Raw genomic sequence first — 16,506 nt, 5'->3', positions numbered from 1 at the left:
CCACACTGAACCTCTCTTAACTGTCTAATTGTTCCATACTGAACCTCTCTTAACTGTCTAATTGTACCACACTGAACCTCTCTTAACTGTCTAATTGTACCACACTGAACCTCTCTTAACTGTCTAATTGTACCACACTGAACCTCTCTTAACTGTCTAATTGTTCCATACTGAACCTCTCTTAACTGTCTAATTGTACCACACTGAACCTCTCTTAACTGTCTAATTGTACCACACTGAACCTCTCTTAACTGTCTAATTGTTCCATACTGAACCTCTCTTAACTGTTTAATTGTACCACACTGAACCTCTCTTAACTGTCTAATTGTACCACACTGAACCTCTTAACTGTCTAATTGTACCACACTGAACCTCTCTTAACTGTCTAATTGTACCACACTGAACCTCTCTTAACTGTCTAATTGTTCCATACTGAACCTCTCTTAACTGTTTAATTGTACCACACTGAACCTCTCTTAACTGTCTAATTGTACCACACTGAACCTCTTAACTGTCTAATTGTACCACACTGAACCTCTCTTAACTGTCTAATTGTACCACACTGAACCTCTCTTAACTGTCTAATTGTTCCATACTGAACCTCTCTTAACTGTCTAATTGTACCACACTGAACCTCTCTTAACTGTCTAATTGTTCCATACTGAACCTCTCTTAACTGTCAAATTGTTCCATACTGAACCTCTCTTAACTGTCTAATTGTTCCATACTGAACCTCTCTTAACTGTCTAATTGTACCACACTGAACCTCTCTTAACTGTCTAATTGTTCCATACTGAACCTCTCTTAACTGTCTAATTGTTCCATACTGAACCTCTCTTAACTGTCTAATTGTACCACACTGAACCTCTCTTAACTGTCTAATTGTACCACACTGAACCTCTCTTAACTGTCTAATTGTACCACACTGAACCTCTCTTAACTGTCTAATTGTTCCATACTGAACCTCTCTTAACTGTCTAATTGTTCCATTCTGAACCTCTCTTAACTGTCTAATTGTTCCATACTGAACCTCTCTTAACTGTCTAATTGTTCCATACTGAACCTCTCTTAACTGTCTAATTGTACCACACTGAACCTCTCTTAACTGTCTAATTGTTCCATACTGAACCTCTCTTAACTGTCTAATTGTACCACACTGAACCTCTCTTAACTGTCTAATTGTTCCATACTGAACCTCTCTTAACTGTCTAATTGTTCCATACTGAACCTCTCTTAACTGTCTAATTGTTCCATACTGAACCTCTCTTAACTGTCTAATTGTACCACACTGAACCTCTCTTAACTGTCTAATTGTTCCATACTGAACCTCTCTTAACTGTCTAATTGTACCACACTGAACCTCTCTTAACTGTCTAATTGTTCCATACTGAACCTCTCTTAACTGTCTAATTGTTCCATACTGAACCTCTCTTAACTGTCTAATTGTACCACACTGAACCTCTCTTAACTGTCTAATTGTTCCATACTGAACCTCTCTTAACTGTCTAATTGTTCCATACTGAACCTCTCTTAACTGTCTAATTGTTCCATACTGAACCTCTCTTAACTGTCTAATTGTTCCATACTGAACCTCTCTTAACTGTCTAATTGTTCCATACTGAACCTCTCTTAACTGTCTAATTGTACCACACTGAACCTCTCTTAACTGTCTAATTGTACCACACTGAACCTCTCTTAACTGTCTAATTGTTCCATACTGAACCTCTCTTAACTGTCTAATTGTACCACACTGAACCTCTCTTAACTGTCTAATTGTACCACACTGAACCTCTCTTAACTGTCTAATTGTACCACACTGAACCTCTCTTAACTGTCTAATTGTACCACACTGAACCTCTCTTAACTGTCTAATTGTTCCATACTGAACCTCTCTTAACTGTCTAATTGTACCACACTGAACCTCTCTTAACTGTCTAATTGTACCACACTGAACCTCTCTTAACTGTCTAATTGTACCACACTGAACCTCTCTAACTGTCTAATTGTACCACACTGAACCTCTCTTAACTGTCTAATTGTTCCATACTGAACCTCTCTTAATTGTCTAATTGTACCACACTGAACCTCTCTTAACTGTCTAATTGTTCCATACTGAACCTCTCTTAACTGTCTAATTGTACCACACTGAACCTCTCTTAACTGTCTAATTGTACCACACTGAACCTCTCTTAACTGTCTAATTGTACCACACTGAACCTCTCTTAACTTTCTAATTGTACCACACTGAACCTCTCTTAACTGTCTAATTGTTCCATACTGAACCTCTCTTAACTGTCTAATTGTACCACACTGAACCTCTCTTAACTGTCTAATTGTACCACACTGAACCTCTCTTAACTGTCTAATTGTACCACACTGAACCTCTCTTAACTGTCTAATTGTTACCACACTGAACCTCTCTTAACTGTCTAATTGTTCCATACTGAACCTCTCTTAACTGTCTAATTGTACCACACTGAACCTCTCTTAACTGTCTAATTGTTCCATACTGAACCTCTCTTAACTGTCTAATTGTACCACACTGAACCTCTCTTAACTGTCTAATTGTACCACACTGAACCTCTCTTAACTGTCTAATTGTACCACACTGAACCTCTCTTAACTGTCTAATTGTACCACACTGAACCTCTCTTAACTGTCTAATTGTTCCATACTGAACCTCTCTTAACTGTCTAATTGTACCACACTGAACCTCTCTTAACTGTCTAATTGTACCACACTGAACCTCTCTTAACTGTCTAATTGTACCACACTGAACCTCTCTTAACTGTCTAATTGTACCACACTGAACCTCTCTTAACTGTCTAATTGTTCCATACTGAACCTCTCTTAACTGTCTAATTGTACCACACTGAACCTCTCTTAACTGTCTAATTGTTCCACACTGAACCTCTCTTAACTGTCTAATTGTACCACACTGAACCTCTCTTAACTGTCTAATTGTTCCATACTGAACCTCTCTTAACTGTCTAATTGTACCACACTGAACCTCTCTTAACTGTCTAATTGTACCACACTGAACCTCTCTTAACTGTCTAATTGTACCACACTGAACCTCTCTTAACTGTCTAATTGTACCACACTGAACCTCTCTTAACTGTCTAATTGTTCCATACTGAACCTCTCTTAACTGTCTAATTGTACCACACTGAACCTCTCTTAACTGTCTAATTGTTCCATACTGAACCTCTCTTAACTGTCTAATTGTACCACACTGAACCTCTCTTAACTGTCTAATTGTACCACACTGAACCTCTCTTAACTGTCTAATTGTACCATACTGAACCTCTCTTAACTGTCTAATTGTTCCACACTGAACCTCTCTTAACTGTCTAATTGTACCACACTGAACCTCTCTTAACTGTCTAATTGTACCACACTGAACCTCTCTTAACTGTCTAATTGTACCACACTGAACCTCTCTTAACTGTCTAATTGTTCCACACTGAACCTCTCTTAACTGTCTAATTGTACCACTACTGAACCTCTCTTAACTGTCTAATTGTTCCACACTGAACCTCTCTTAACTGTCTAATTGTACCACACTGAACCTCTCTTAACTGTCTAATTGTTCCATACTGAACCTCTCTTAACTGTCTAATTGTACCACACTGAACCTCTCTTAACTGTCTAATTGTTCACACTGAACCTCTCTTAACTGTCTAATTGTTCCATACTGAACCTCTCTTAACTGTCTAATTGTTCCATACTGAACCTCTCTTAACTGTCTAATTGTTCCATCACTGAACCTCTCTTAACTGTCTAATTGTACCACACTGAACCTCTCTTAACTGTCTAATTGTTCCACACTGAACCTCTTAACTGTCTAATTGTTCCATACTGAACCTCTCTTAACTGTCTAATTGTACCACACTGAACCTCTCTTAACTGTCTAATTGTTCCATACTGAACCTCTCTTAACTGTCTAATTGTACCACACTGAACCTCTCTTAACTGTCTAATTGTACACACTGAACCTCTCTTAACTGTCTAATTGTTCCATACTGAACCTCTCTTAACTGTCTAATTGTTACCACTACTGAACCTCTCTTAACTGTCTAATTGTACCACACTGAACCTCTCTTAACTGTCTAATTGTTCCACACTGAACCTCTCTTAACTGTCTAATTGTTACCATAGCTGAACCTCTCTTAACTGTCTAATTGTTCCATCACTGAACCTCTCTTAACTGTCTAATTGTACCACACTGAACCTCTCTTAACTGTCTAATTGTACCACACTGAACCTCTCTTAACTGTCTAATTGTACCACACTGAACCTCTTAACTGTCTAATTGTACCACACTGAACCTCTCTTAAACTGTCTAATTGTACCACACTGAACCTCTCTTAACTGTCTAATTGTACCACACTGAACCTCTCTTAACTGTCTAATTGTTCAATACTGAACCTCTCTTAACTGTCTAATTGTACCACACTGAACCTCTCTTAACTGTCTAATTGTTCCATACTGAACCTCTCTTAACTGTCTAATTGTACCACACTGAACCTCTTAACTGTCTAATTGTTACCATACTGAACCTCTCTTAACTGTCTAATTATACCACACTGAACCTCTCTTAACTGTCTAATTGTACCACACTGAACCTCTCTTAACTGTCTAATGTTCCATACTGAACCTCTCTAACTGTCTAATGTACCACACTGAACCTCTCTTAACTGTCTAATTGTTCCATACTGAACCTCTCTAACTGTCTAATTGTACCACACTGAACCTCTCTTAACTGTCTAATTGTACCACACTGAACCTCTCTTAACTGTCTAATTGTTCCATACTGAACCTCTCTTAACTGTCTAATTGTACCACACTGAACCTCTCTTAACTGTCTAATTATACCACACTGAACCTCTCTTAACTGTGTAATTGTACCACACTGAACCTCTCTTAACTGTCTAATTGTTCCATACTGAACCTCTCTTAACTGTGTAATTGTACCACACTGAACCTCTCTTAACTGTCTAATTGTTCCATACTGAACCTCTCTTAACTGTCTAATTGTTCCACACTGAACCTCTCTTAACTGTCTAATTGTTCCACACTGAACCTCTTAACTGTCTAATTGTTCCATACTGAACCTCTCTTAACTGTCTAATTGTACCACACTGAACCTCTCTTAACTGTCTAATTGTTCCACACTGAACCTCTTAACTGTCTAATTGTACCACACTGAACCTCTCTTAACTGTCTAATTGTACCACACTGAACCTCTCTTAACTGTCTAATTATACCACACTGAACCTCTCTTAACTGTCTAATTGTACCATACTGAACCTCTCTTAACTGTCTAATTGTACCACACTGAACCTCTCTTAACTGTCTAATTGTACCACACTGAACCTCTCTTAACTGTCTAATTGTACCACACTGAACCTCTCTTAACTGTCTAATTGTTCCATACTGAACCTCTCTTAACTGTCTAATTGTACCACACTGAACCTCTCTTAACTGTCTAATTGTACCACACTGAACCTCTTAACTGTCTAATTGTTCCACACTGAACCTCTCTTAACTGTCTAATTGTACCACACTGAACCTCTTAACTGTCTAATTGTTCCACACTGAACCTCTTAACTGTCTAATTGTTCCACACTGAACCTCTCTTAACTGTCTAATTGTTCCACACTGAACCTCTTAACTGTCTAATTGTACCACACTGAACCTCTTAACTGTCTAATTGTTCCACACTGAACCTCTCTTAACTGTCTAATTGTACCACACTGAACCTCTTAACTGTCTAATTGTTCCACACTGAACCTCTTAACTGTCTAATTGTTCCACACTGAACCTCTCTTAACTGTCTAATTGTTCCACACTGAACCTCTTAACTGTCTAATTGTTCCACACTGAACCTCTTAACTGTCTAATTGTTCCACACTGAACCTCTTAACTGTCTAATTGTACCACACTGAACCTCTTAACTGTCTAATTGTACCACACTGAACCTCTTAACTGTCTAATTGTACCACACTGAACCTCTCTTAACTGTCTAATTGTTCCACACTGAACCTCTTAACTGTCTAATTGTACCACACTGAACCTCTCTTAACTGTCTAATTGTACCACACTGAACCTCTCTTAACTGTCTAATTGTACCACACTGAACCTCTCTTAACTGTCTAATTGTTCCATACTGAACCTCTCTTAACTGTCTAATTGTACCACACTGAACCTCTCTTAACTGTCTAATTGTACCACACTGAACCTCTCTTAACTGTCTAATTGTACCACACTGAACCTCTCTTAACTGTCTAATTGTACCACACTGAACCTCTCTTAACTGTCTAATTGTTCCATACTGAACCTCTCTTAACTGTCTAATTGTTCCATACTGAACCTCTCTTAACTGTCTAATTGTACCACACTGAACCTCTCTTAACTGTCTAATTGTACCACACTGAACCTCTCTTAACTGTCTAATTGTACCACACTGAACCTCTCTTAACTGTCTAATTGTACCACACTGAACCTCTCTTAACTGTCTAATTGTTCCATACTGAACCTCTCTTAACTGTCTAATTATACCATACTGAACCCGTCCAAGGGAATAGATAGGTAACAGCTAAACAATTAGCACTATTACCTACTCTCTGTCCATCGTTAGATTAAATTAAAGTTACTTTAGGCTTAAAGTTGGGTTTGCTTAGATTCCCTTACGTTCATACGTGAATTATCAACCATAATGTGACATATGGAATGTATAGAATACCCTTTGCTCTTGAGTCCTAAATTTTGCTGAAGAGTTTATAACCCACATTATTCAGGTTGAGAGAGTATTGAACCCCTTAGAGTGGAGGTTCTATGATCCCACTCAGATCACACAATCAAACAATAGAGGCTGAACACCACTCACCTGAAGTCCTTGTCGAATCGCTGTATGTGACAATAGAGGCTGAACACCACTCACCTGAAGTCCTTGTCGAATCGCTGTATGTGAATCTTCTCAGCCGTCTTGCTCTGGAAACAGGACTCACCGGAGACGCCTTGCTTCTTGTTCATGGAGGTCTGGCCCGCCATGGAGTGTTGCTCGTGCAGGCTGGACAGCAGGTCCCCGTCACCACCTGCTAGCCGCACCTGCTGATGCTCCAGCACACTCTGGGGGAAGGGAGACGGAAAGTACCAGACCGTTACTAACCTCCTCCAAGGCGGCACCAAAAATATCTTTGGAATAAAGACTTAGGACTATAGTTTGATGGATATGTATTGTTTGTGAGAGGAGTGTGTTGTGTCTCCTCCCCAGCAGGTGTGTCCTCCAGCAGGTGTGTCTTCCAGCAGGTGTGTCCTCCAGCAGGTGTGTCTCCCCCCCCCCCAGCAGCTGGGGAACGAACTTGTGGAGGAAGTTAGTAGCGAGGAGCCGTTACCATGGTGACAACTGGACGCTCTTTACCTCACTTGTAGACGTCTACCTCCCTCACCCCCCTTCCTACCTCCCTCCATCCCTCCTCCCTCACCCCCCCTCCTCCCTCACCCCCCTCCCCAGGAGGCAATCCCCACAACGGTTGACTAACTCCCGGGTACCTATCTACTGCTGGGTGAACAGAAGCATCAGGTGAGAGGAAACGTGGCCAAACATTTCTCTCCTGCCCCGGGAATCGAACCCAGGATCGCCCTGTGAGGTAACCTTACAGTCAGCTGTGAGGGGACACCACAACACCAGCCTGGGGTGAGGGAGAGTGTGAGGGGACACCACAACACCAGCCTGGGGTGAGGGGACACCACAACACCAGCCTGGGGTGAGGGGACACCACAACACCAGCCTGGGGTGAGGGAGAGTGTGAGGGGACACCACAACACCAGCCTGGGGTGAGTGAGAGTGTGAGGGGACACCACAACACCAGCCTGGGGTGAGTGAGAGTGTGAGGGGACACCACAACACCAGCCTGGGGTGAGTGAGAGTGTGAGGGGACACCACAACACCAGCCTGGGGTGAGTGAGAGTGTGAGGGGACACCACAACACCAGCCTGGGGTGAGTGAGAGTGTGAGGGGACACCACAACACCAGCCTGGGGTGAGTGAGAGTGTGAGGGGACACCACAACACCAGCCTGGGGTGAGGGAGAGTGTGAGGGGACACCACAACACCAGCCTGGGGTGAGGGAGAGTGTGAGGGGACACCACAACACCAGCCTGGGGTGAGGGAGAGTGTGAGGGGACACCACAACACCAGCCTGGGGTGAGGGGACACCACAACACCAGCCTGGGGGTTGAGGGGACACCACAACACCAGCCTGGGGTGAGGGAGAGTGTGCGGGGACACCACAACACCAGCCTGGGGTGAGGGGACACCACAACACCAGCCTGGGGTGAGGGAGAGAGTGAGGGGACACCACAACACCAGCCTGGGGTGAGGGAGAGAGTGAGGGGACACCACAACACCAGCCTGGGGTGAGGGGACACCACAACACCAGCCTGGGGTGAGGGAGAGTGTGAGGGGACACCACAACACCAGCCTGGGGTGAGGGAGAGTGTGAGGGGACACCACAACACCAGCCTGGGGTGAGGGGACACCACAACACCAGCCTGGGGTGAGGGGACACCACAACACCAGCCTGGGGTGAGTGAGAGTGTGAGGGGACACCACAACACCAGCCTGGGGTGAGGGAGAGAGTGAGGGGACACCACAACACCAGCCTGGGGTGAGGGGACACCACAACACCAGCCTGGGGTGAGGGAACACCACAACACCAGCCTGGGGTGAGGGAGAGTGTGAGGGGACACCACAACACCAGCCTGGGGTGAGTGAGAGTGTGAGGGGACACCACAACACCAGCCTGGGGTGAGGGAGAGTGTGAGGGGACACCACAACACCAGCCTGGGGTGAGGGAGAGTGTGAGGGGACACCACAACACCAGCCTGGGGTGAGTGAGAGTGTGAGGGAACACCACAACACCAGCCTGGGGTGAGGGAGAGTGTGAGGGGACACCACAACACCAGCCTGGGGTGAGGGAGAGTGTGAGGGGACACCACAACACCAGCCTGGGGTGAGGGGACACCACAACACCAGCCTGGGGTGAGGGAGAGTGTGAGGGGACACCACAACACCAGCCTGGGGTGAGTGAGTGTGAGGGGACACCACAACACCAGCCTGGGGTGAGGGAGAGAGTGAGGGGACACCACAACACCAGCCTGGGGTGAGGGAGAGAGTGAGGGGACACCACAACACCAGCCTGGGGTGAGGGGACACCACAACACCAGCCTGGGGTGAGGGGACACCACAACACCAGCCTGGGGTGAGGGGACACCACAACACCAGCCTGGGGTGAGTGAGAGTGTGAGGGGACACCACAACACCAGCCTGGGGTGAGGGGACACCACAACACCAGCCTGGGGTGAGGGAGAGTGTGAGGGGACACCACAACACCAGCCTGGGGTGAGGGAGAGTGTGAGGGGACACCACAACACCAGCCTGGGGTGAGGGGACACCACAACACCAGCCTGGGGTGAGTGAGAGTGTGAGGGGACACCACAACACCAGCCTGGGGTGAGGGGACACCACAACACCAGCCTGGGGTGAGGGAGAGTGTGAGGGGACACCACAACACCAGCCTGGGGTGAGTGAGAGTGTGAGGGGACACCACAACACCAGCCTGGGGTGAGGGAGAGTGTGAGGGGGACACCACAACACCAGCCTGGGGTGAGGGAGAGTGTGAGGGGACACCACAACACCAGCCTGGGGTGAGGGAGAGTGTGAGGGGGACACCACAACACCAGCCTGGGGTGAGGGAGAGTGTGAGGGGACACCACAACACCAGCCTGGGGTGAGGGAGAGAGTGAGGGGACACCACAACACCAGCCTGGGGTGAGGGAGAGTGTGAGGGAACACCACAACACCAGCCTGGGGTGAGGGAGAGTGTGAGGGGACACCACAACACCAGCCTGGGGTGAGGGAGAGAGTGAGGGGACACCACAACACCAGCCTGGGGTGAGGGAGAGTGTGAGGGGACACCACAACACCAGCCTGGGGTGAGGGAGAGTGTGAGGGGGACACCACAACACCAGCCTGGGGTGAGGGAGAGTGTGAGGGGACACCACAACACCAGCCTGGGGTGAGGGGACACCACAACACCAGCCTGGGGTGAGGGAGAGTGTGAGGGGACACCACAACACCAGCCTGGGGTGAGGGGACACCACAACACCAGCCTGGGGTGAGGGAGAGTGTGAGGGGACACCACAACACCAGCCTGGGGTGAGGGAGAGAGTGAGGGGACACCACAACACCAGCCTGGGGTGAGGGAGAGTGTGAGGGGACACCACAATACCAGCCTGGGGTGAGGGAGAGTGTGAGGGGACACCACAACACCAGCCTGGGGTGAGGGGACACCACAACACCAGCCTGGGGTGAGGGGACACCACAACACCAGCCTGGGGTGAGGGAGAGAGTGAGGGGACACCACAACACCAGCCTGGGGTGAGGGAGAGTGTGAGGGGACACCACAACACCAGCCTGGGGTGAGGGGACACCACAACACCAGCCTGGGGTGAGGGGACACCACAACACCAGCCTGGGGTGAGGGAGAGAGTGAGGGGACACCACAACACCAGCCTGGGGTGAGGGGACACCACAACACCAGCCTGGGGTGAGGGAGAGAGTGAGGGAACACCACAACACCAGCCTGGGGTGAGGGGACACCACAACACCAGCCTGGGGTGAGGGAGAGTGTGAGGGGACACCACAACACCAGCCTGGGGTGAGGGAGAGAGTGAGGGAACACCACAACACCAGCCTGGGGTGAGGGAGAGTGTGAGGGAACACCACAACACCAGCCTGGGGTGAGGGGACACCACAACACCAGCCTGGGGTGAGGGAGAGTGTGAGTGGACACCACAACACCAGCCTGGGGTGAGGGGACGCCACAACACCAGCCTGGGGTGAGGGAGAGTGTGAGGGGACACCACAACACCAGCCTGGGGTGAGGGAGAGTGTGAGGGGACACCACAACACCAGCCTGGGGTGAGGGAGAGAGTGAGGGAACACCACAACACCAGCCTGGGGTGAGGGAGAGTGTGAGGGGACACCACAACACCAGCCTGGGGTGAGGGAGAGTGTGAGGGGACACCACAACACCAGCCTGGGGTGAGGGGACACCACAACACCAGCCTGGGGTGAGGGAGAGTGTGAGGGGACACCACAACACCAGCCTGGGGTGAGGGGACACCACAACACAAGCCTGGGGTGAGGGAGAGAGTGAGGGGACACCACAACACCAGCCTGGAGTGAGGGGACACCACAACACCAGCCTGGGGTGAGGGGACACCACAACACCAGCCTGGGGTGAGGGAGAGTGTGAGGGGACACCACAACACCAGCCTGGGGTGAGGGGACACCACAACACCAGCCTGGGGTGAGGGAGAGAGTGAGGGGACACCACAACACCAGCCTGGGGTGAGGGGACACCACAACACCAGCCTGGGGTGAGGGAGAGAGTGAGGGGACACCACAACACCAGCCTGGGGTGAGGGGACACCACAACACCAGCCTGGGGTGAGGGAGAGAGTGAGGGGACACCACAACACCAGCCTGGGGTGAGGGGACACCACAACACCAGCCTGGGGTGAGGGAGAGAGTGAGGGGACACCACAACACCAGCCTGGGGTGAGGGGACACCACAACACCAGCCTGGGGTGAGGGAGAGTGTGAGGGGACACCACAACACCAGCCTGGGGTGAGGGAGAGTGTGAGGGGACACCACAACACCAGTCCTGGGGTGAGGGGACACCACAACACCAGCCTGGGGTGAGGGATGAGAAGTGAGGGGGACACCCACAACACACAGCCTGGGGTGAGGGAACACCACAACACCAGCCTGGGGTGAAGGGAACACCACAACACCCACAGTTCCTTGGGTGAGGAGAGACGTGAGGGACACCACAACACCAGCCTGGGGTGATGGGTGACACCCACAACCACCCAGCCTGGGGTGAGGGAAGAGTGTGAGGGACACCACAACACAGCCTGGTGGTTGAGGAGAGAGTGAGGGACCCTCACAACACCAGCCTGGGGATGAGGAGAGACGTGAGGGACACCACATACACTCAGCCTAGGGGTGAGGGACGAGAGTGAGGGGACTACCACACCAACACCAAGCCTGGGCTGAGGGATGAGAGTGATTGGGGACACCACAACACCAGCCTTGGGGTGAGGGGACACCACAACATCCCTAGCCCTGGGGTGAGGGAACACCACAACACCAGCCTGGGGTGAGGAGAGTGAGGGGACACCACAACACCAGCCTGGGGTGAGGGAGAGTGTGAGGGGACACCACAACACACCAGCCTGGGGTGAGGGAGAGTGAGGGGGACACCACAACACAGCCTGGGTGAGGGAACACCACCATCACGCAGCCTGGGTGAGGGAGAGAGTGAGGGGACACCACAAACACCAGCCTGGAGTGAGGGAGAGTGAGGGGACACCACACACACCAGCCTGGGTGAGGGAGGTGAGGGGGACACCACAACACCAGCCTGGGGTGAGGGAGAGTGAGGGGACACCACAACACAGCCTGGGGGTGAGGGGACACCACAACACCAGCCTGGGGTGAGGGGACACACAACACCAGCCTGGGGTGAGGGAGAGAGTGAGGGGACACCACAACACCAGCCTGGGGTGAGGGGAACACCACAACACCAGCCTGGGGTGAGGGAGAGTGAGGGGACACCACAACACCAGCCTGGAGTGAGGGAGAGAGTGAGGGGACACCACAACACCAGCCTGGAGTGAGGGAGAGAGTGAGGGGACACCACAACACCAGCCTGGAGTGAGGGGACACCACAACACCAGCCTGGGGTGAGGGGACACCACAACACCAGCCTGGGGTGAGGGGACACCACAACACCAGCCTGGGGTGAGGGAGAGAGTGAGGGGACACCACAACACCAGCCTGGGGTGAGGGAGAGTGTGAGGGGACACCACAACACCAGCCTGGGGTGAGGGAACACCACAACACCAGCCTGGGGTGAGGGAGAGAGTGAGGGGACACCACAACACCAGCCTGGGGAGAGTGAACACCACAACACCAGCCTGGGGTGAGAGAGAGAGTGAGGGGACACCACAACACCAGCCTGGGGTGAGGGAGAGTGTGAGGGGACACCACAACACCAGCCTGGGGTGAGGGAGAGAGTGAGGGGACACCACAACACCAGCCTGGGGTGAGGGAGAGTGTGAGGGGACACCACAACACCAGCCTGGGGTGAGGGAGAGAGTGAGGGGACACCACAACACCAGCCTGGAGTGAGGGAGAGAGTGAGGGGACACCACAACACCAGCCTGGGGTGAGGGAGAGAGTGAGGGGACACCACAACACCAGCCTGGGGTGAGGGAACACCACAACACCAGCCTGGGGTGAGGGAGAGTGTGAGGGGACACCACAACACCAGCCTGGTGTGAGGGGACACCACAACACCAGCCTGGGGTGAGGGAGAGAGTGAGGGAACACCACAACACCAGCCTGGGGTGAGGGAGAGAGTGAGGGGACACCACAACACCAGCCTGGGGTGAGGGAGAGTGTGAGGGGACACCACAACACCAGCCTGGGGTGAGGGAGAGTGTGAGGGGGACACCACAACACCAGCCTGGGGTGAGGGAGAGAGTGAGGGGACACCACAACACCAGCCTGGGGTGAGGGAGAGAGTGAGGGGACACCACAACACCAGCCTGGGGTGAGGGGACCACCACAACACCAGCCTGGGGTGAGGGGACACCACAACACCAGCCTGGGGTGAGGGAGAGAGTGAGGGGACACCACAACACCAGCCTGGGGTGAGGGGACACCACAACACCAGCCTGGGGTGGGGAGAGAGTGAGGGGACACCACAACACCAGCCTGGTGTGAGGGGACACCACAACACCAGCCTGGGGTGAGGGAGAGAGTGAGGGGACACCACAACACCCAGCCTGGGGTGAGGGGACACCACAACACCAGCCTGGGGTGACGGAGAGTGTGAGGGGACACCACAACACCAGCCTGGGGTGAGGGAGAGAGTGAGGGGGACACCACAACACCAGCCTGGGGTGAGGGAGAGAGTGAGGGGACACCACAACACCAGCCTGGGGTGAGGGAGAGAGTGAAGGGACACCACAACACCAGCCTGGGGTGAGGGAGAGAGTGAGGGGACACCACAACACCAGCCTGGGGTGAGGGAGAGAGTGAGGGGACACCACAACACAAGCCTGGGGTGAGGGAGAGAGTGAGGGGACACCACAACACCAGCCTGGGGTGAGGGAGAGAGTGAGGGAACACCACAACACCAGCCTGGGGTGAGGGAACACCACAACACCAGCCTGGGGTGAGTGGACACCACAACACCAGCCTGGGGTGAGTGGACACCACAACACCAGCCTGGGGTGAGGGAGAGAGTGAGGGGACACCACAACACCAGCCTGGGGTGAGGGACACCACAACACCAGCCTGGGGGGAGAGAGTGAGGGGACACCACAACACCAGCCTGGGGTGAGGGAGAGTGTGAGGGGACACCACAACACCAGCCTGGGGTGAGGGAGAGAGTGAGGGGACACCACAACACCAGCCTGGGGTGAGGGAGAGAGTGAGGGGACACCACAACACCAGCCTGGGGTGAGGGGACACCACAACACCAGCCTGGGGTGAGGGAGAGAGTGAGGGGACACCACAACACCAGCCTGGGGTGAGGGGACACCACAACACCAGCCTGGGGTGAGGGAGAGAGTGAGGGGACACCACAACACCAGCCTGGGGTGAGGGGACACCACAACACCAGCCTGGGGTGAGGGAGAGTGTGAGGGGACACCACAACACCAGCCTGGGGTGAGGGAGAGAGTGAGGGGACACCACAACACCAGCCTGGGGTGAGGGAGAGAGTGAGGGGACACCACAACACCAGCCTGGGGTGAGGGGACACCACAACACCAGCCTGGGGTGAGGGAGAGAGTGAGGGGACACCACAACACCAGCCTGGGGTGAGGGAGAGAGTGAGGGGACACCACAACACCAGCCTGGGGTGAGGGGACACCACAACACCAGCCTGGGGTGAGGGAGAGAGTGAGGGGACACCACAACACCAGCCTGGGGTGAGGGGACACCACAACACCAGCCTGGGGTGATGGGAGAGAGTGAGGGGACACCACAACACCAGCCTGGTGTGAGGGGACACCACAACACCAGCCTGGGGTGAGGGAGAGTGTGAGGGGACACCACAACACCAGCCTGGGGTGAGAGAGAGAGTGAGGGGACACCACAACATCAGCCTGGAGTGAGGGAGAGAGTGAGGGGACACCACAACACCAGCCTGGGGTGAGGGAGAGAGTGAGGGGACACCACAACACCAGCCTGGGGTGAGGGAGAGAGTGAGGGGACACCACAACACCAGCCTGGGGTGAGGGGACACCACAACACCAGCCTGGGGTGAGGGAGAGAGTGAGGGGACACCACAACACCAGCCTGGGGTGAGGGGACACCACAACACCAGCCTGGGGTGAGGGAACACCACAACACCAGCCTGGGGTGAGGGAGAGAGTGAGGGGACACCACAACACCAGCCTGGGGTGAGGGAACACCACAACACCAGCCTGGGGTGAGGGAACACCACAACACCAGCTGGGGTGAGGGAACACCACAACACCAGCCTGGGGTGAGGGAGAGAGTGAGGGGACACCACAACACCAGCCTGGGGTGAGGTGAGAGTGTGAGGGGACACCACAACACCAGCCTGGGTGAGGGAACACCACAACACAGCCTGGGGTGAGGGAACACCACAACACCAGCCGGGGTGAGGGAGAGTGTGAGGGGACACCACAACACCAGCCTGGGGTGAGGGAACACCACAACACCAGCCTGGGGTGAGGGAAGAGTGTGAGGGGACACCACAACACCAGCCTGGGGTGAGGGAGAGAGTGAGGGGACACCACAACACCAGCCGGGGTGAGGGACACCACAACACCAGCCTGGGGTGAGGGAGAGTGTGAGGGACACCACAACACCAGCCTGGGTGAGGGGACACCACAACACCAGCCTGGGTGAGGGAACACCACAACACCAGCCTGGGGTGAGGGAGAGAGTGAGGGGACACCACAACACCAGCCTGGGGTGAGGGAGAGTGTGAGGGGACACCACAACACCAGCCTGGGGTGAGGGAGAGAGTGAGGGGACACCCACAACACCAGCCTGGGGTGAGGGAGAGAGTGGAGGGGACACCACAACACCAGCCTGGGGTGAGGGAGAGAGTGAGGGGACACAACACCAGCCTGGGGTGAGGGAGAGTGTGAGGGGACACCACAACACCAGCCTGGGGTGAGGGAGAGTGTAAGGGGACACCACAACACCAGCCTGGGGTGAGGGGACACCACAACACCAGCTGGGGTGAGGGGACACCACAACACCAGCCTGGGGTGAGGGGACACCACAACACCAGCCTGGGGTGAGGGAACACCACAACACCAGCCTGGTGTGAGGGAGGGAGAGAGTGAGGGGACACCACAACACCAGCCTGGGGTGAG

General features: G+C 52.4%; 1 protein-coding gene across 1 annotated transcript in view; it reads right to left on the bottom strand.

The window, feature by feature from the left end:
* LOC123758453 (Protein kinase, cGMP-dependent at 21D) overlaps positions 1–16,506 on the bottom strand; it is a 374,435-nt gene that overhangs the window by 49,502 nt on the left and 308,427 nt on the right. Inside the window, exon 4 of the mRNA XM_069322688.1 lies at positions 6,947–7,134. Coding sequence (XP_069178789.1) covers positions 6,947–7,134 — 188 coding nt within the window. The remainder of the gene's footprint in view (positions 1–6,946; positions 7,135–16,506) is intronic.

Source organism: Procambarus clarkii, chromosome 11, assembly GCF_040958095.1.
Source record: "Procambarus clarkii isolate CNS0578487 chromosome 11, FALCON_Pclarkii_2.0, whole genome shotgun sequence".
NCBI lineage: Eukaryota > Metazoa > Arthropoda > Malacostraca > Decapoda > Cambaridae > Procambarus > Procambarus clarkii.
The sequence above is the reverse complement of the archived record's forward strand: the minus strand, read 5'-3'. Positions and strand labels throughout refer to the sequence as shown.